Source organism: Seriola lalandi, unplaced genomic scaffold (genome assembly GCF_002814215.2).
Source record: "Seriola lalandi dorsalis isolate HSWRI2012SDOR001 ecotype SW California unplaced genomic scaffold, Sedor1 jcf7180002052274, whole genome shotgun sequence".
Taxonomy (NCBI): Eukaryota; Metazoa; Chordata; class Actinopteri; order Carangiformes; family Carangidae; genus Seriola; species Seriola lalandi.
In genome coordinates, this window is record NW_019522827.1 from 648,800 (window position 1) to 668,616 (window position 19,817).

The 19,817-nt window shown below is 40.3% G+C and overlaps 1 protein-coding gene across 1 annotated transcript; it reads left to right on the forward strand.

Annotated features, from left to right (window-relative positions):
* Positions 1–247: 247 nt before the first annotated feature.
* appl2 (adaptor protein, phosphotyrosine interaction, PH domain and leucine zipper containing 2) lies at positions 248–19,791 on the forward strand. Its single transcript, XM_023400380.2, has 21 exons — positions 248–365; positions 2,029–2,127; positions 2,968–3,027; positions 4,306–4,377; positions 5,401–5,488; positions 5,820–5,861; positions 5,955–6,013; positions 6,427–6,573; positions 7,181–7,263; positions 7,495–7,647; positions 10,236–10,424; positions 10,523–10,565; positions 10,836–10,892; positions 12,349–12,443; positions 13,756–13,911; positions 14,119–14,171; positions 14,436–14,610; positions 15,690–15,726; positions 15,851–16,006; positions 16,107–16,154; positions 16,560–19,791. The coding sequence occupies exons 1-21, from the start codon at positions 309–311 to the stop codon at positions 16,689–16,691; spliced, it is 2,001 nt and encodes a 666-aa protein (XP_023256148.1). The 5' UTR covers positions 248–308; the 3' UTR covers positions 16,692–19,791.
* The last annotated feature ends 26 nt before the right edge of the window (positions 19,792–19,817 follow it).

A 19,817-nucleotide genomic window follows, 5' to 3' on the forward strand; every position in this document is an offset into this window, starting at 1 on the left:
GATACTAAAATGGTACAACGGTAGACGTAGTCTACCTTTTAAACTGTCCGTCCACTCGCTATAAAACAAATCAAATCTCCACAAACAGAAACAAACAAAATATGATATAATACAAATATTTAGTTTAGAGTTAAGCTGCAGCTATTTTACCGGTCACAAGTTGTCCCATAACAATTTAGGATGAGGTCAGACTGGGCCCGCCTCCAACTTCTACGTGTTCGTCCTTCTGGCGCAGAGAGCTCTGGGAAACCGAGTCCACGCTCTAAATAATTCAAGCCCCCATTCCCTTCTCCTCCAACGCTAACAAGATGCCGGCCGTACATCACAAACTGCTCCTGGAGGACGCTTTGCAGGACAGTCCTCAGGTAGGCCTGTGAGGGTTATATCACGTTTACAGACCCAGCTGTCACACGAAAGACGTTTTCGAGAGCTGAAGTTAGCTTACTAACCCAGGCAGTATCCTGTATCCGTTGTAGTCTGTTTCCACTGGTCGATGACAGCTCTCAATTGACACATTGTTGTGGGAATCTAATCCTCTTTCAGGAGTGGCTGCGCTCCCCTGTGGTAAAAAATGTTCGAGTTTATAGACCATGTCATAATTATCGGTGTGTTGGTGTCTGTGTTGTATTTACACAACTACCGCTCGTCACAGGGCTTTCCTCGCTCTGTCAGAGCACATATTCGGGTATACATCCCAACTCATACCAGTATAGAAGATGTCACGACCACATAGCTCAAACAGGACACACCTGCAACCTTTTTAAAAATATTTCCCAGTGTTATTTTCCAGATTTTGAGACCAGAGTCAAACTGGGCCTGATTCACATGATGTGGGAGGGGTTTCCATTATCAGACTCAACCGGAATTAGTCAATAGCCTGCAACAGGGCAGTGGTGGCTGACAGTAGTGAGCACCAAATGCTGTTTGATGCTTACAGGTCTGAATTGCAGTGTTAACGTTGTTCATTAGGCGTCATGCATGGATATCTGTGAGCGACAATGAAACAACCTTTTGTTATTATGCAGATCTAATGTAGTCTGTATTTTCTGTTGTCTGTTGCATCACTCTTTCCCTAAACATGGCTGACCTCCTTGATTGTTCTGCTTAAGTGCAGCCCATGCTGGAGACTATTTTCTTTCTTGACATGTACTTAAGTTATTTGAATTTTTAATAGGAAATAGGCCTGGTGCTGTCCTGCAGTAAAATGTAAAGGGAGAAAAGTTTCTCAATATTCCAGATGATTTCCTGTCAGTGTGAAATGCCTGTCAGTCACTGTGGTGAAAGTCAGCTGGAGCGAACTGTGGACAGACCTGATCCAGTGGGTGTGTCCCTCTGTTTTGTAGTTTCTGTACTTGCCTTGCCTAGCTGCACCTGTTTATGGTAAAAGACACCTTCATCCAAACAGGATTTCCTTGGTTTGCATAGCCTGCCTGCAGTAAAATCATTATGCCTAGAGTATCACTTCAAAGCTCCACCTCAGTACTGCAGCTTCCCTCATTTCTGTGTCTGTGTCTTCACCTCCGGCAATGCTCTTATTAATAATTCCCTTTTATAAGTTACAGGTTTCTGCCAAACCTGGCTCACATTGTTTTTGTTTGTTTTTAACTTCGGTACCGTGTGGGTGTGGTGTTTTACTACTGTTGTCCAACAGATGAGTAATAGCAACATTTGTCACAACAAAGCATACCCAACTCCACCTGAACTATCATGGGCTGTAATTTCATTTTTTATTAGTCTGCAGATTATATTGCTGATTATTAGATCAATGGATTGATCAGTTAAATGTCAGAGTACAGTGAAAAATGCCTTCTGTAATTTCCCACAGCCTGAGATTATGTTTTAAGATTGATATCCCAAAAATATTTAGTTTAATAAAATACGTGACAAAAAAAAACACCCAGCATATCCTAACATTTGAGAAAACTGGAACCAGAGAATGTTTGACATTTTTAGTATTTTTTTTCTGCTGCATTTACAGTCTTCTGTGAACATAGCTTAATCTTATTCATCAAATGTTTTTTCCTGCAGACTCGCTCCCTGCTCAGTGTGTTTGAGGAAGATGCTGGGATGCTTACAGACTACACCAACAAGCTACTACAATCGATGCAACGGGTGTTTGGAGCTCAGGTACTAAACAAAACACAAACACATTCACACACACATTTTATTCTGTGACTTTGAACAGGAACCATATTATTTGCCAGATTGAAGTTGATTTCAGGTTGAAAATTTGCATTATTGAACTACAGCAGCGTATTGTTCTGATTTGCACTGGACCAAAAATGGTGGTGCAGTCTCTCTGGAATTTTTCAACTGGACAGATGCCAAACTAGGATATTATATGCTGTTTTTTTGCAACCTCACACAGGCAAACTGGTGAATGAAACATTATGTACTGAGGGTTCTTGGAGAAACAGCTTTGAGCATGGACTTTGGGGAGAGCGTGTGTGTAACAACATAATATTAGTTCAAAGCTCCAGCTAGTAAGAAGAGAAACATTTTGAACCAGTTTTCTGACTTAATTGATGCCTTTTTTTGACATATCAGACAAATTTCTGTATAATGTATTCAGTGAGTGCGATGTGCAGTAAGTAGTGACGGGTGTAAATGTTTCTGTACATAGCGTCTCATTGAGCAACACTTTCAAATGTTGCAGTCACAATAAATGCTACTTATCTTTTTTTTGAAAACATGAACAATTTATGTAACTTCAGACCTTTTCTGAAGCGATAACAGTTCACTGGTGGAGCTGGCATTTATATGACCCATCACCTTTTGTTTTGTTTTTTTTTTCTCAAAGGAATTTTGATTTGAACCCTGATTCACCTGTTGTCCCTTCACTTCCTATTATCCCTTCGTGATTCACAAGGCCTGAAAAGAGAATGGCAAACGTAGAAGCTAGGGACAAATCCTTCATGATCCAGCCTGATAATTTTGCATTTTCCCCTCAATCTGTTCCCCTTACAGAGTGAGATGGGATTGGCCACAGAGCAGCTCTCGCAGCAACTTCTGGATTATGAGAAGAAAGTAAGTATTGGTTCCATGATCAAGGGTGTAATTTCCAATCAAAATCCTATTTTTGCCTTCCTCACGTTTCTTGTTTCAGTTTAACTGTCTCACTGCAGTCCCTTTGAGCTGTCCAGTCACTGTTGCTCAGATAAGGGAAGATAATAATTGACAAAAATGACTTATATGCTTATCATAATCACATTCAGTTATTAGCATTTGCTCAAAGCAGTGAGCTTAACAACCAGCAGCAAGTGGTGTGTGAAGTGTTTTCTGGCCTTCTTTGGCCCTGAGTTGGCCTCTCAGGCTTTATACAGGCTGCCCTGCTTGATTAGTAAGGATATTGTTTATACAACCTGAATGAAATACCTGCAGACACTACTCAGGGATGTTTCCAGTTTTGTTTTAGGCATTATTTATATTTTATACAGTGTTCTCCTATAGAAATATGCTAGCACCAGTCAAGACAAGACAGTTAAGCACAGCACACTGCAGTGGATAAAAACACATTTTTTAGCATTATCAAAAACTAATAGATTTTAGGTAGGGTTAGTACATTACAACACAGAGCTTTAAAGCATTTCTGCTTTTTGTTATATAACCATTAATATGTAATTTTATTCAAGTGAAATATAATTATCATCTACTGCTGAAACCAAAATTATGCCCTTCACCTTGAACTTAATCCAACATGTATGCTGATCCCTAGTTTGAGTTAAATAATTCAAGTAGCTCTGCTAATGTGCTATAACAATTCCATGTCTGCTCATATGAATTTTTTTCCTTGTGGGAGTGCATGTGTCTGCCACTCCTCATCTCTGCATGTGCGTCTTTTTGAAATCTCTGCGCATGAGGAAATCTCGATGTAGAGGTGCTTCTCTGTTGGTCATCTATCACGGGGCCTTGTATTATGTAGCAAACAATAAATTCAAAATAGAATAGTTGCTGAAGTCAACACAGCGGGTGCATTAAATCATGCTGAAAAAGAAACACGTGTGGCTCAGTCGACTGTTGGAACGCACTCTGGATTGCAGAGAGGATGTTGGATAGAAAAAAGAATCTGCAATGACCTGTAATGGATGCACTTTTTAGCACTTTTTAAACAAAGCTTAAAACTCAGCATCTTAGCATGGGGGTTATTTGCATCTCTGGACTTGTTCCATGAAAGTGATGTGCCAAATATCCTGGCAGAACAGGGTAATTTTTAACTTCTTAGCCCCTAGTATATGCTCGCTCAATGCCACATTATGCAGTTTCATGGTTTTAAACTTGTCTCTCTTCCCTTCTTCTTCTGTCTAGAATTTTGCTCTTGGAAAAGGTGATGAAGAGGTAATCACCACGCTGCAGAGCTTCGCCAAAACTGTAGGGGAGGTGAGGCCTGTGTTTGCAGTTTTGTGTATGTGTTTTATGTGTGTATATACATGTGTGTGTGTGTGTATGTGTGTGCGTGTGTGTGTGTGTGTGTGTGTTTGTATGTGTGTGCGCACCACCCACAGCAGAAGAAAGGGATGATAAACTACTGCACAGTCAGTAGTTGCCTTCTTAATCATGTTACAAAGGATATTGCACCTGCACTCCTGTAGCACGCCGGTGAAAATGACCTCAATGAAAAGACCTTATCCTCCCTGTAAGACTAGACACTATAGTGACGCTAAGAGGTGGATATGATGCCTATTGCACCAGATAGATGGATGGATGGAGGGAGGGAGGCGGCAGTAGGTGGATAGATGGATACATGAAGGAGGGGGTGTGTAGGCTCAGGTATATAGACATAACAGATGGGCTTGTCACTTTCAGCCATGGGGGCCCACAAGCCTGCACAATCAGCACTCAACAACATACAGGACACACACACATATGCTCAGAGGACACAGGTTGATTGTTTGTTTGACCTTTACCTCGTCATGTACGGAAGAGAACTCGTTTCGTAGTGAGAATTAGGCCTACCCCTGCACCTAATCCTGTGAACTTTAGCACTTGCGAAATAATTCAGATTAAAGTGGATGTCAGCTTGTTAAACTGTTGGGAGTGTAGCTTGCTGATAACCTTAAAGAATTATGGCAGGGTTTTCTTCTGTGTGCGATATGTGTTTCTGCTTCCAATATCAGAGTAAACAGAAGGCTTTCGTTATTATTCTCTTCACGAAATGCACCGTTCCACAATATGGCCTTTCTATGATGTAGGGGAGACATTGTCTGCAGTTGCATTGTTGCACCTATTTCACTGAAAAATTTACTTTCCATCTTCCTGCAGGAATAACTAGTAGCAAATGTCACTGTACATATTAAAATAAACTGTAATCCCTCAAGATGTTTGGCGGGGGTACATCATCTTCTCTTTGTGTCCTTGTGCAGCAACTTGATATTTTCGTATAATCTGTTTTGTCTCATCCAGCTGAACTCGCTCCACTCTGAGCTGGCCAACCAGATGGCTGACAGCATGGTCTTCCCCTTGATCCAATTCCGAGAGAAGGACCTCACAGGTAGGACCACACACATGCGCGCACGCACACACACGTGCTCAAAACTCATTATCATAATATGTTTCTTATATGTTATTATTATTACAAAGCATTTGTATTTTTGATTTGCATATTGAAGTATAGAGCTCATTTATTTGAGTAGAAAGCAGACCAAAAAACTAATTTCAGAAAAAAGCTACATAAGAAATTCATCCTTTAATGACTATGACTGATATAGCATATAGGATTCTTTTTGTAAAACCCGTCAACTTTAAAAAGTAATAATGCCATTTTAATATGTGGATCTCTTGAGGATATTGTAACAACGTTTGCTAAACATTGAATTTTGCAGAGATAAGCACACTGAAGGAAATATTCGGTATCGCCACTGATGGTAAGTACATACAGTACTTTTACCAGTTACAGAAAACAATTACAGCCTGGAGTGATAATCTGATCCTTATGTCCGCTCTCTCCTCTCCTGCAGAGCATGAGGCAGCTATGGTCAAGTACAGCCGATTGCCCAAGAAGAAGGAGAACGAGAAGGTAGTGTGAATGGGAAGTACTCTCTCATCTCCACTAATGGAGCTTCTCTGGCATCGATCTAAGGCTGTAAAAGGCCTCACACTGCAGTAATTCTCTGGTAATGTAGTGGGAGTGTTTTATAAGCATTTGAAATACAAATGGATGGAATTAAACATTGCCAGGCCTCACTGCTGTAGTGAGACTGTAGCAACACTTTGCACAATAATGGCTGCAAAGATAAGATTCCTCTGCTGTTTGCCTCTGTTGAATGTGTCTTCTTGAACGTACAAGATAATGCCACTGAGTTGTGTATTTGTATGCTTGTGAGAGTAGCATATTTGCAAACGTGTGTGTACAGAGCTTGGTAGTCAGTTCACGCTGGACACGTGCACGTGTGTGTATTTGCATGTTTTAACCCTCTCCTGTCTGGACAGCTGAAGGCAGACATGGTGAAGGAGGTGGCTTACACCAGAAGGAAGCAGCACCAGGCCTCACTGCAGTATTACTGCGCACTCAATGCCCTGCAGTATCGCAAGAGAGTAGCTATGCTTGAACCCATGTTAGGCTACACACAGGCACAGGTACTGAGCAGCTGTTGGCATACTAACTGACATCACCATCAGTTCAGTGTTTAAGGAAGAGAAGTGTTTTTTCTCACTGGGACAGATTAAGTTTACAAAGTACACCTATTATTGTGTAGTGTGTTCATGCAGTATCAACTACTGGGTAAAAAAAACAACATTTAGTTATTAGTTAGTCAATAAATTCATTGACAGAATATTAATCTGCAATTATTTCTTTTGAAGCAATTCATTGTTTTAGAAAATTTTCAAGCAAAAACGTCAAATATTCTGTGGTTCCAGCTTCTCAAATGTGAGGATTTGGAAGCTTTTTTTTTTCTCATATACTGTTTGATAAACTCAATATCATGGGGTTTTGGACTGGGGGCCAAATAAAACAAGCTATTTGAATGTGGGGTTTTGGAAAATTAAAACATTTAACATTTTACAGACAAAACAATTAATTGTGAAAATAAAGAGCGGTTTAATCTGCAATATGAATGGTTGTTAGTTTATTAAGAAAATGATTACTGTTGGTTTTTAGAAATGTTTGCTACATTAAAAGTTCAGTAAAATGCAATAAAATAAATCTCAAATGAATGACCAACTATTATCTCTGAACTCTCAGATCAGCTTCTTCAAGAAAGGCATTGAGCTGGTGTCAAAGAAGATGGATAACTTTCTCTCCTCTGTGTCCAACATGACACAAAGGTACAAACTCATTAACAGTAATTATCATGATGTTCCATAGCTTTGGTATGACAGATCAGTATACAGTATGATGTGTATGATTCTTAACAGAAATCATTTTAGTGAGATGCTCTGTAAGTGGAAGTCTTTTAATGCTTGTTTTTTTTTTTCGCAAAAAAAAAAAAAAAAATCAACTTTCTGAAAGTCAGTTAAGAAGGATTCTGCCTTTATTAAAACTTTGTTCATGTCTAGTATCCAGGCCCAGCTGGACGCGGAGGCGGAGGCCATGCGCCTGTCTCAGAGGGAGCTTCTGTCTGTGGAGGACACTGTCTACATGCCAGATAAGGACACTGAGCCTGTCAATCGCACGCTTATCCAGAAGGCTGGCTACCTCAACATTAGGAAGTAAGATTAATTACACTCATTATGGCCCTATCTAAAATCCAAGGACACTTCCTATTCATGTAGCGTTCGTAGCTCGTCAGTATGTTAAGTGGTTTCTTGGGGAAAAAAGAATTAAACAGCGAGGGAACAAGTTTTGAATCTGTCCTCATTTCACATATGTGACATTTCAGGCTTTGTTAGAGAATTTCAGTCTGGTGCGACAGAAGTTTCTCAAAATGTGCATGGACACGGTAAACAATAAGTCTGTCACAGCAGACAAGGTGGGTCAGGTAACATGTCGACAGTGTGCACTGTCAGCTTAATGCAGAGTGGATATATGAGTAGGGAAACTTCCTTAATGGCTGCAGGGGGTAGAACTGCAGCGTAGCCCGCAATGTGATTTAGTGAAATGTCAGAGCTGTCAAACTCTGTCTCTCCCTCATATACATCCAAAGTCTTTGACAAATGTCTGTGACACCAGAGAAAAGGTTTCCTCAGAATGCCATTCTGTTTAATGACACACACTGCCAGCAGCCTCAAACGCTTGTCAGATGGAGCTGAGTCCAGAGAACATTTGCTATTTCGAATGGTTTCTCAATATTAAGTGTGTGAGTCACTCGCGGCAGTGTGAGCCGTACACTCCGATATTAATCAAAGGAAAATTATTTGGGAATGTTTTTTAAACAGAATGTACGAAAAAGAGGCTTACAGATGAGCAATTCAGATGAGTCATACACATGTATCTTTGTTCTGGAATAACGTGACTCAGCGTTAATTTGCATTGTAGCTAATTTATAATTATTTATTTACATAAGCCATAAAAGCCAAGACAAATTCAAGGCCAAAACAAAACAGCTTTGCTGTTAGAACAGGGATTGAGGACAAGTCAAGCATTCACATTTGAAAGGGAATTTTTTCTCATGCTTATGAAAAAATAAAATAATATGTAAAATAATGAGAAAGGGTTGGTTTGGAACAGTTAAATAATACGGCTGACCCCCTTCTTAAGCTGCATAAAACCTCTATGATGATCAGAGGTGTAAAATTTAACATTACCATAAACAAGTGTAGTATGTGTTAAAAGACAAGGCTGTTACATTTCTACAAACTAACTTAATGTGATATTTACGGTTCAACTTTTCATGAGTTATTAATCGAGGAATTTAGTTTACTCACATGATACATGTCGTATCAATCAGTAATTCCTCATAAGTGCTATTATAACTAATAAATAAATAACAAAATAATTCATTTAAATATAAAATAGCAAGGAACCAAGAACTGAGCCCTGCGTAACTTCACACAGTTTTTGTTTCAGTTTCTGATAAACGTTCATGAACAGAAGCATATTGATCAGATCATGAACATAGTTGCATAAGCAAGGTATGTGTTGGTCCCTACAACTAATTCAGTTGGACTTTATGATTAGCTATAAAAAATATGCTTAGATAGGTCAAGCATTCACATTTGTGATGACACCAGGTAGATTTTTACGTCAATAAAGTGATGTCGTTAAAAGACATTCTGACGTTTATACAAAATCTTTCAAAGTATATTGTGTGTAACTGTTATAATTTACAGGCAATAGAGAGAGGCAGTAATGGTGAAAATCAAACTGTAATTTTTCTATTTGTACTGTTAGGCATATTTTTCCATTTTTCATAAGAGGATAAAACTGTCACAGATATATTTGTGGAAACAGCGTCTAAGTGGTTGCCATGGCAGGAGTAACATATGAGGGCCAGTGTTGCTAGGAGATGTCAACTTCTGTATGTGGGAAACCAACTGGAATACGTCGTAACGGACTGTTGATACAGGTTTTGTACATTATCATAATTTTTTGCCAATGAAGTTGAGGAGGAAAAATACAAGATATTTTCCCCTTTTCCATCAGACCGGGGCCAACTGCAGCGAGGACTGTAGCCTCTACACATGGGGCGCCTGCTTAGACCACTACGCTACACGACGCCCCATAAATAGTGATCTTACATCAAGCATATACTGTAGCAAAAATACATTGTAATTTCAATTCATCTGGAAAACAATGACTAGCCAGACTTCAAAAAATCTCAATAGCTGTTGTTAAGTCTTTGAAAAATAACATCACAATAGACAATAGGAGTCAGTGGGGACACAATAGAAGAGGAAACAGTATTGATTTTGAGAGGACTAATATCACATTATTCCAGTGTACAAATGAAAATCTTCTTGAAGACAGAAACAAATGAATTCAGAAAATATTTCATGCAGCATGGCACCATCTAAGGAAACGTGATGGACAACAACCAATAGGTTCAAGTGTTTTAGAATTTTCTTCTTATTCAATCTTAATTAAATGAATGTATGTGCAATTAATGTTTTAATATCATCTGCCATTGGAAGGGGAGAAGGACTTTTTTTTTTTTTTCCAACCATCTTTGTAAGCCAGATGTGAGGAATCACATCCAGTCTTAAACCCTTGACATTCTTACTCTTCCATTGTCTCTCATTAAGCTTTCCATGTTGCCAAAATGTGGCAGAAAAAACTCTCATTTTGTTTTGTAAAATCACATCTTGCGGCACTGACCTTTACCGACTCTTCCTGCCCCTTGTTATCCTCTGTCCTCCAGTAAAACGGGCCTGGTGACCACAGCCTGGGACCGACTGTACTTCTTCACCCAGGGAGGGAACCTCATGTGCCAGCCACGCGGGGCGGTGGCAGGGGGCATGGTGCTGGACCTGGACAACAGCTCCGTCATGGCTGTGGAGTGCGAGGACAGACGCTACTGTTTTCAGATAATGTCCCCCTCTGGCAAAACGTATGTATATTTATTCGTCAATGAGAGTGATACATAAATATTTCTGAGATATTGGATTCATATTATTTAATTCTTTTCATTGTCATTGATGCCTCCAGGTCTATGATTCTGCAAGCTGAGAGCAAAAAGGAATATGAAGAGGTAAATTTGAAAGAGAATGTTCAAACAGCTGTGTTTGATCTTCTTCATTGTTTTACATCTTCATCCCAGAGATATCTGCTGCTACAAGTATCTGTCACAGAACAATGGAGGAGCTGTCAAGACTCATTTGTGTGGTTTTCATGTCTGTGTTTTTTGCTCGGACACATCTGACTGGCCTGTCACAGCTGCTATCAGTCAAGTGATTTCAAGCGGCTCGTGTCTGAGGTCTGGAGAAAGTCCTAATGTGGATCTCTTTGTTTCTTTTTTCAGTGGATTTGCACAGTGAACAACATCTCCAGACAGATCTACCTGACTGACAACCCAGAGGTAAATGTTTCAGTTTCAGCAGATGTCTAAGAAAGGAACCACACTTCTGAATCCAAAACATTTCACTGATCTTTTTAAACCAATGAGACATCTATTTGTTGCTCCACCACTTTAATTAGAAACACACAATATTGGAAACGTATTCTTTTAGAGACATAAAAGAGTGATGGCATTGTTCCACTGCTGTCACATAGACTGCCCTCCCTTCTTCCTCTGAAGCGTCTCACAGCTGTTGTTGCCTTCATTGCTTTTCAGTCCCAGAATTCAGCATGTTTGCATGAGGCTTGGCTCCATGAAAATGTTTATTCTTCAGATTCTCCACAGACAGACAGACAGACAGACTATAGCTGTATCCAAATCTGCTCTCTCTCACTCACTTATTTATTTTCCCTACATGATAATCACTTTATAGTTTTTCTTATAGTAAGTAATAATTTGAGATTTCAAGACTAATCATCAGTTTGTGTCACCACTGACGGGTGCTGTGCCACGTCACTGCAGATGACATTTTTGTCATCTCAGGAAAAAGGGTGCAGCATTGTAGGATTTTTATTTATTTTTTTCTAAACAGTTGTGAACAGTTGCTATTTTACAGAATTCACACTCACATACTGGCTGCACCAAGCAGCAAATGGAGAATGGTTTCACACACGCAGCTCATCTCCTTAATCTAGTTGTTGTGAAAGTTGTTGTCAATGTCGAAAATTTGCCCTCATTCTTTCCCAGTGTGGGTGTTTGTGCAAAACTGCAGGGACTTCTCCTTATTTGTGTGAAAACAAATGTCTGGTCAGTGATCTGTATTCTGTGGCCGTTCCTTTGTCTTGTTTCTTCTCCTCGTGACCTGTGTTAAGTGTTTCATTAGAATTAATCGAACACTGGAGATGTTGTTTCTACTAAATAGATTAAAACAACTCGGAATAGAGGGCAAAACTTGCCCCCCGATAAATCCTTAATATATAATATCCTCTATTATAATAACATATTTTTAAATTTAAAGCATGGACTGTTTTCTAATTATAATTTCTTTTCAATTTACAATCCAACTTAAATGATTGTATCCAAGGACTACTTGGTCAATTGTTTTGGGTTTCTTTTTAATATTATCAAATGCCAATGTAAACTAAAATTTGTTAGCAATTGCTGTATTCAGTAAAAGGACTATTCTTCCACCCACATCTGCCCAGAAATGGCAAGAAAGACTCCTTTTCTTTACCCAAACAAACCAGCAGAACCCACGCTGTTTTTGAGGGATTAATGCTGATGAATAGACCCTGCTTATGGTTCAAATGACCGGGACATCATGGTTCACAGGCATAACATGAGGTTTAGATCATGTAGAGAACTGGTTGGACGTAAGGTTAAAATGTCTTAGGCACATTTACACACACTTGTGGTTTTAGAAATGACTCACCTGCTGATATGGAGATGTGGCAATGTCCCTGTTTCCTTTTGTTAGGCTGTGGCCATTCGACTGAACCAAACCGCCATCCAGGCTGTCACCCCCATCACCAGCTTTGAGAAGAGACAAGAAGGCTCCCCCAACCCTGACAGGTCGGGCATGTCTCTCTCTCTTAAGATACTCAGTTCCATGTTGATGACAGTATATACTGTATCTTCTCTTCTAGGTTGTGATAAGTCTAACTTGGTTTTGGCTCTTTGAACAAGACATCTTCTTCTGCATGTATTTGGTCTTACCATATAAAGTGATTTGATGATATAATGTCGGTTTGCTCCAGGAGGGAATGAGGAACAATATGTCGGCCTGTGATCACTGAGGGAGATGATCATTTAACTGAAAAGATAATGTGCATTTTGCCACTGGTGGCTCTTTGAGGCTGTATTGCTCATTGAAAAGAACTAAACTCGGATATGAACCGAGGTCCGAAATGTGTTTTTGATCTGAAGCAGTCAATACGTGCAGTAATTTACCAGTGGATGGAGTCAGAATTAAGGTCTTTGGCAACCTGTACCGGTAAGGTTTAGTGTGTGTTAAGAATGTGTAAAGTGTAAAGAGCATGTGTGTGTGTGTGTGTGGTAGTGTGACACAGTTCATGTGTGTGAAGCCAAATGTTAAATCACTTTTCTAACCTTCTAACCAGGAGAGACTTCATTCTGAGTCAACGAATAAACTTTTATTGCCACGTGCAAAAGCAAGAGAGGAAAAGTGAGAGATGTGAGAGTCTTGTGATCATGATGTCATCATATTTGAAAAAGGGGGTGAGGTTGGTCGAAGTGCAGGGTCTAGACACTGGTGCTGGTGGTGGGAAGAAGAGAATGCTGGAGATCTGGATGTGGAGACTCTGATGAGCTCGACTCGCGCACTGACATGACAGCTGACGGCAGAAGAGAGGAGAACAGATTTTAGGTTGACTTAAATAGATAGATTTAAGTGGGATTGGCTGCTTGAGATTGTGGCGAAATCTGATTGGTTACCTGAAGTCAGGCGATTACAAGAGGTGGGGTGAGAGAGTGAGCGAGAATGAGAATGAATGAGGCATAATGATAGTCTTCCTGATTAAATTTAGCTTAGCATCATATTTAGTGTCGGATGAGATGTGACAAATACAGTCTTTGTTTGTTCTGAACATTTATGTGTGAAGTACTTATAGTTGATATGTATAGTTCGTGCTTAATGTATTTATGGTTGTTATTTCTGTAGATTTAAATATCATTGTTTTCATCAGTGATGATAAGCGTGTCAAGTATCAGTATTGGATAAATTTAAATTTGGACCAGATGGTGGGGCTAGACGATGGTGGGGTGATGTTTGTTGAAATATTTCAGGCTGGAAACTTATGAGCAGTGGTTGTTTATTCTTAAAAACTTCCCACACATTTTGACTTTGCCCGTCTCATTCCTGCAGAGCAAAGCCTGGAGGTGTACACGCTACCAGCAGTGGTTCCCAGAAGACAGGGGCTGCTCCTGAACCAGAGGACCTGATAGCCCCTGGGACGCCCATTCAGTTTGACATCATGCTGCCAGCATCTGAGTTTCAAGATCAGAACAGAGCCGGAGGGAGGTGAGGGGGTGACTGGACCAGGAAGTTTGTGTGGGTGCATGTTTGTGAGAAACAGGGATGAGGTACTGACGGGTGATGACGCAAATTTCCAGAAAGTTGGCCTCATAGTGGTTATTATATTATTTCCAGGAAGCTGAATTGTCTTGCTCGGTGCTGGAGTGTAATTGTGTTTTTTCTTTGCTTGTGTGTGTGCTCATTTCCTGACAGACGCACAAATCCGTTTGGAGAAACAGACGATGATTGTTCAACAGAAAGTGACGGTAAACATTTTCCTCGTCCAAGTAAAACTTAATGGACCACTTTCTCCCTCTCAAGCACGCTTTTAGTTCAGCTTAACCTCTTTTGTGTGTGTGTGTGTGTGTGTGTGTGTGTGTTTGTGTGTGTGTGTTTGTGTGTGTGTTTGTGCACCTCGAGTTTACTCTCCTACATGAGTGTTCCCGTGCGTCTCTGTTTACTGTCCTTGCATGTTTATGCTGCTGACTTGGTTTATCAGTGTGGCTGATGTTTGGATGTTTTTTCCGCAGACTCCCTCCTGCAGCAGGTATTCGCCGTGCGCTTCCTGGGCTCCATGGCGGTTCGCTGTGGCGACAATCAGGAGGTGATCTATGAGGCCATGAGGCAGGTGCTGGCTGCCCGAGCCATCCACAACATCTTTAGGACCACCGAATCCCACCTCATGGTCACTAGCAGTAGCCTCAGGTAGGATTTATCACATATTCATGAAGTGTTACATGAATACCTCCTCTGAGGACAGACAAAGACAAAAACAACTGATCGGACCTCAGTGTATAAAGATGGTGATGCATTCATGAATTTCCCAACAACATAGACAGAAATTGCCAAAACAAATGCTTCAGTTATTGATGATCTCTGGTGATGGAGCCAGTAGTTTAAAAGGGCCAGTTTGTGGGGCTGTTACAGTATTACAAGTGCTAAAGTATTCTACCATTGTGTCATGTGCCAAAGGTAGGTATATATATTATAATCTTAACCTCACACAGCCTCACGGTCTTATAAGCAATGTGTAGAAATTAATTTAATTTTGGTTAAAACTCTCTTTACAATGTAGTTTGCTACATTGAAACTTTGTGACTGTTTAGTTTGGACCTTGATAATAAAACAGTTCTACGATGGAGAAGTCCTATAGCCTCCCACACCATGCGATGCCACAAGGACATATCACATTTAAAACATGAAAACATGTTGTTCTGTGCAGCTAAACCATGTTGTCCACAGTATTACACTTAGTTTTTTATGTTCTTGTGCACAAGAGTTGGTATTGTGAGAGAGTAAAATCCAACGAGTCTGTTATAGCGTCTCAAGATAAGGGCCATCATTGCGAGCTAACGCCAAGACTTGGCTGTACATAACTTTCTGAAGACTACAGTGAGGAAGGACCTTGGAGCGAGAACCTTCTGGAGCCTCATCAAAGCATAAACATCTGCGACAAAGAAGTCTTTTGAATGAGGCTCAGGTTTTCCAACAAAAAGCTGCACAGTCGAGCTGCTGAACACATAACTGCTTTCTCACATTTTTTTAACAAGTTTGTCCTTGTGAGAGCAATATCCTCAGACAAATGAGGAGACACATTCACTCAGGCACAAAGGACACGTCACAATGTTTGAGAATGTGCCAGAAAATTGTTCTGTTCCTGCTCATAACTAAAGATGACCAGAGAGAAACAAGCTTGCTGACAAAAACAAATCAAAGTCAAGGCCTAAGTATCATAGCAGTGTTTTTACATCCCTGTTGAAGTCTCTGTTTTGTCTTTACTATAGGTTGATTGACCCTCAAACTCAAGTTACAAGAATAAGTGTAAGTATCACTAAAGATCAAATTAGTTTTTACTAAATAATCTTTTCTCTTTTTCATTAAGAGGTTAAGAGGCTCAGCCACTCCTCTCTCTCTCTCTCTCAACACATTCAAATGCATTTCTCAGTTCCAGCTTGGAGAGGTGTGTCAGTTTGCAGCTCACCAAGAGAACGGCAGGCTGATGGGATTTGTGGTTGAGGGCAGAGACTGGAGCGACGGAGATGAGGAGGGAGAGCCCTCGTTTAGCGCCTTCGTCTTTGAGAGCAACACGGAGGGCGAAAAGGTTGTGACACCGAACACTGATGTTTTGTTGAACAGGGGAAACACTTGTTAACTGATGCACAAGTGGGTATTGAAGTTCATCTTTTGGTCTTTTTTCACAGATATGTTACACCATCAGCTTGGCGAAGGACATCACTGAAGCCAAGAAGGTAATGCCATCGTATGGAGATACATAGAAAACTTTTTCTGTTAGACAATTGCAACATTATGTCACTTTACTTGAATCAAACCTTTATCGTTCTATCATATGCCCTCAAAGTCTGAATGTGTTTTAGGTTTTTATAGTTTCACAATAGGGAATCACAACTTTTTCAGTGGCTGAATTAATACGACACGAAAACGATAATCTCTGTAAATTGGAGATATTAACGAACAAACAGCCACTAGAGGGCGATGGTCAACACTTTACCTCCCTTAGTCTTCACAGTGTAAAGGTGACACAAAGTAGGTACATTCAAAATTTACTGTCGCCAGTTTAGGAATTTAAACACACACGAGTGAATTCTTTTTCAGCTGGACTCAGAAATTCCCTTTTTCATCCCCCTCCCCCCCAGGACCCTGAGGCCCTGGCACAGCTGATGAAGAACATGCCACTTACCAATGATGGCAAGTTCCTGCTGCTGGAGCCTGAGACGGGAGACATGACCAATGGGGCAGGACAAGAAGACCTGGAGTCTGAGGCCTAGTACCAGTCAGGACCCCCCCTCCCCCCAGAAAAAAAAAAAAACACCACCAAGACCACAGTCCAACTTTTACCCAGGAGAGAAGGCTTTCCTTGGATGCTTTCATTGTGACCCCTCGAGCCCTAACTCTGGTACCGTAACACCCATATTAGAGTGTAGTTCACTTCCACTCACCTTGTTACTAGATCTCCAGTTTGCTGTGATAAAAGAAGAAAACATCGGCAGGGCGGGTTCTGGATCCTCCATTAGATCTATGTTTCCGCGGCCCAACTGTAGCATGAGTCTCCGGATTTGGAGTTTAGTCTTTTTAGTCTCTATTTTTACACCACTGTGGGCGGTACTCGCATCAAAAGGGACACTCATCTAAAGGTACTGACTTGAGTTTCATTGTCTTCTAATATCCCCAGCCATTTAAGTGAAGGTGGTGAATCATTTGCTGCGGTTTAGGTTTACGTTTATTTTAGGTTTACATAGTTTGAAGACTGTTTGGAGAGTTTATTCCTGTACTTTGTTTCACACGTTAACTTGTATGTAAGACTCTCATGCAACTATTTTTTATTAGCCATGTACAAAAAAAGTTATTGCACTTCCAAGGTTTATATCTGTTTATTAATAACACTTAATGGTTACAGAATGCACTAATCGAGAATTTTGAAGGCTCTAAGATAATGTAGGAATGGAGAATAGAAAATCATGTCAATTCCTTTTCCATCTGCAGAGCAGTGACTGTTGCATTGCTTGTTATTATCGTTACTCTGTGTGAGTGTATGTGTCTTGAAGCAGTGGAAAGGAGTGATTAGACTAAACGTTTTTGTTCTTTCTGATCCACGAGGTCACTCAGACTTGACATACTGAACGTCTCAAGATTTCCCACTAAAACTGAATTAACGTCACGTTTGACAAAACTCTCCACTACCTGTACAAATCAAGTCTTATGATGATCCGTATATCATGTCCTCCTCAAGCAGCCTAAATATTCTTTAGTACAATTAAAGCCTACTTTGAGCTCCATTTCTTGAAAGCCTGTGTAAATATGATCTGTCCGAGTGTCTATATGATGTTTAATCAGAGTCGGCTGCATTAAAAGCTTTCAGAGTCAGTATACCAGGCCTGATGCCGTGCATGATTAAATTATGGCTCTCATCCCCTTTTCCTTCGCAAAAGATTAAAACCTCTACACGGAGCACTGAGCTGTAATACTAAAAAAAAAAAAAAAACCCACGGAAATGTTACAGTAACACATGCAGGCAGACCACAGTGGGTTATTACATACTCATTGAAAAGCATTTGGCTCTTCGCTCATACATATGAATGCTAATCAGAAGAGAAAGCACATGGGAAAGCAGTTGATCTGTGAAATCCTTCCTTCCCTCTGGACCCCAGTGAAGTTTCGTACCAGTTCAACCCGTCTGAGCTATAACACTAATCTCAATGGACAGTGGAAGCCTGTGATGCTCTGTTTGAATGAGACATGTTTTGTACTGTGAGATACAGACGAGGTCAAAGCCACTGACTTGACGTTGATCGTGAAAGTTACATTGTGTTGACCAGAGTGTTTGCTTGTCTGCTTGATTTTTTTTCTACTCTACACCGGAGCTCTTGGCAGAAACACACGTTAAACTGGATATTACATTTAGAACCGCCTGGTGAAATAATTAGTGTTGATCGTGTTGGATTGCTCGTGATACTACACATTGTAATTAAAGGAATTAAAGCAATAGTTTGACATTTAGGGAAATGTGCTTTTTACCGGCTTACAGGGAGATAAATGAGACAAGTGATAGATTTACTGTGTAACAGCCAGCAGCCAGTTAACCAAAATGTTAAAACACCAATTCACTGTCAAAAGGATGATTATGTGTCAAGAGTATTTCTTGACTACAACCAATGAGAGCCGGTTGCACCAGCAGCTTGTTGCCTAGTTATACCTACCTAGTTGAAATTTACACATACACACCACACAAAGTTAGAAAACATTTACACCTAGTAACTAGTAGATGTAACAGCTGCGTAGCTGATAACCACTGGAACAATTTACCAGCTTTGAGAACAAAATTGCTACTTGAGATCTGTGTGGTGTGACTGGACTGGCTAATCGAAAAACGGACTTATTCACCGTGACTGGGTGATACGTGACATAACTTTGTTCAGCTGACAAGTGGCTTGATTTCTGGGTGTGGTGGGGTGCACTGATAGCACTCAGTTCAAAATCAAAGCCAACAGCGTCCACGAGGATGCATATGTAAACAGAAAGGGATATCAATAGTTAATGCCCAGCTTGTGCACGATCACGATCTCCGTATAACTAATTGTGTTTAGATGGACTGGTTTGAAATAGTCCGGTACCTGGGCCGACCTCGAAGATGAAAGACTGTTGGGACGGTTGCTGGGAGACTCTGTATCATTTCAGGGAGTGGCTAATGACCTTGCGCACAAACTTAGCTCAAGAAAGTGAATAAGTGCATTTTCCAAAATGTCAAACTTTTGCTTTTTAAGTCTTAACTGTTAACCATTTCTCTTTCTGCCTGATGTAAATGCATATTGGCAGGTCTTTTGATGCTATAAAGAAAAATGTGTCCATCTAAAAGACTCTAACCCTCCTTACTCGGGCGCTGGTTAAGACGCTTCACTCACACTTTATAAACCTACAGCACATGCTTCGAGCTTTAGCCTTCAAAAACTTTTTTTTTTTTTCCCCCCCCAGTTTGTGGACTTGCACAAGCTGGTACCTGTGTTGTTCCTGTCTCAGGTGGTGAAAAGAATTTCTGCAATTAAACCACCCAGTCAAGAAACCAAATCCTCTTACACTATGTGGCCTGCTGCAGCCCATTACACTTATTACAGCTGTGCTGCGTAGTCTTGATATATTTTTGCTTTCTAAGTTATGCACCGTCAGGAAAAATCTGGTACTCATGGTGGAGAAAATAAATTTCCGTAATATAGCAAGGAATGCATTTTCTCCCTTTGCCCTGTCTTTAAATTGCAGAAGTTGACAGAATCCACTACGCATAAGGCTTTGCACTTAATTTGCCCTAGTTTTCTAAAATCAATGTTAACATGCAATCTTTAATAAATATAAGTCATTTTTTCTTACTCAAGTAAATGTTGTCCTTTTTTTTTTTTTTTACA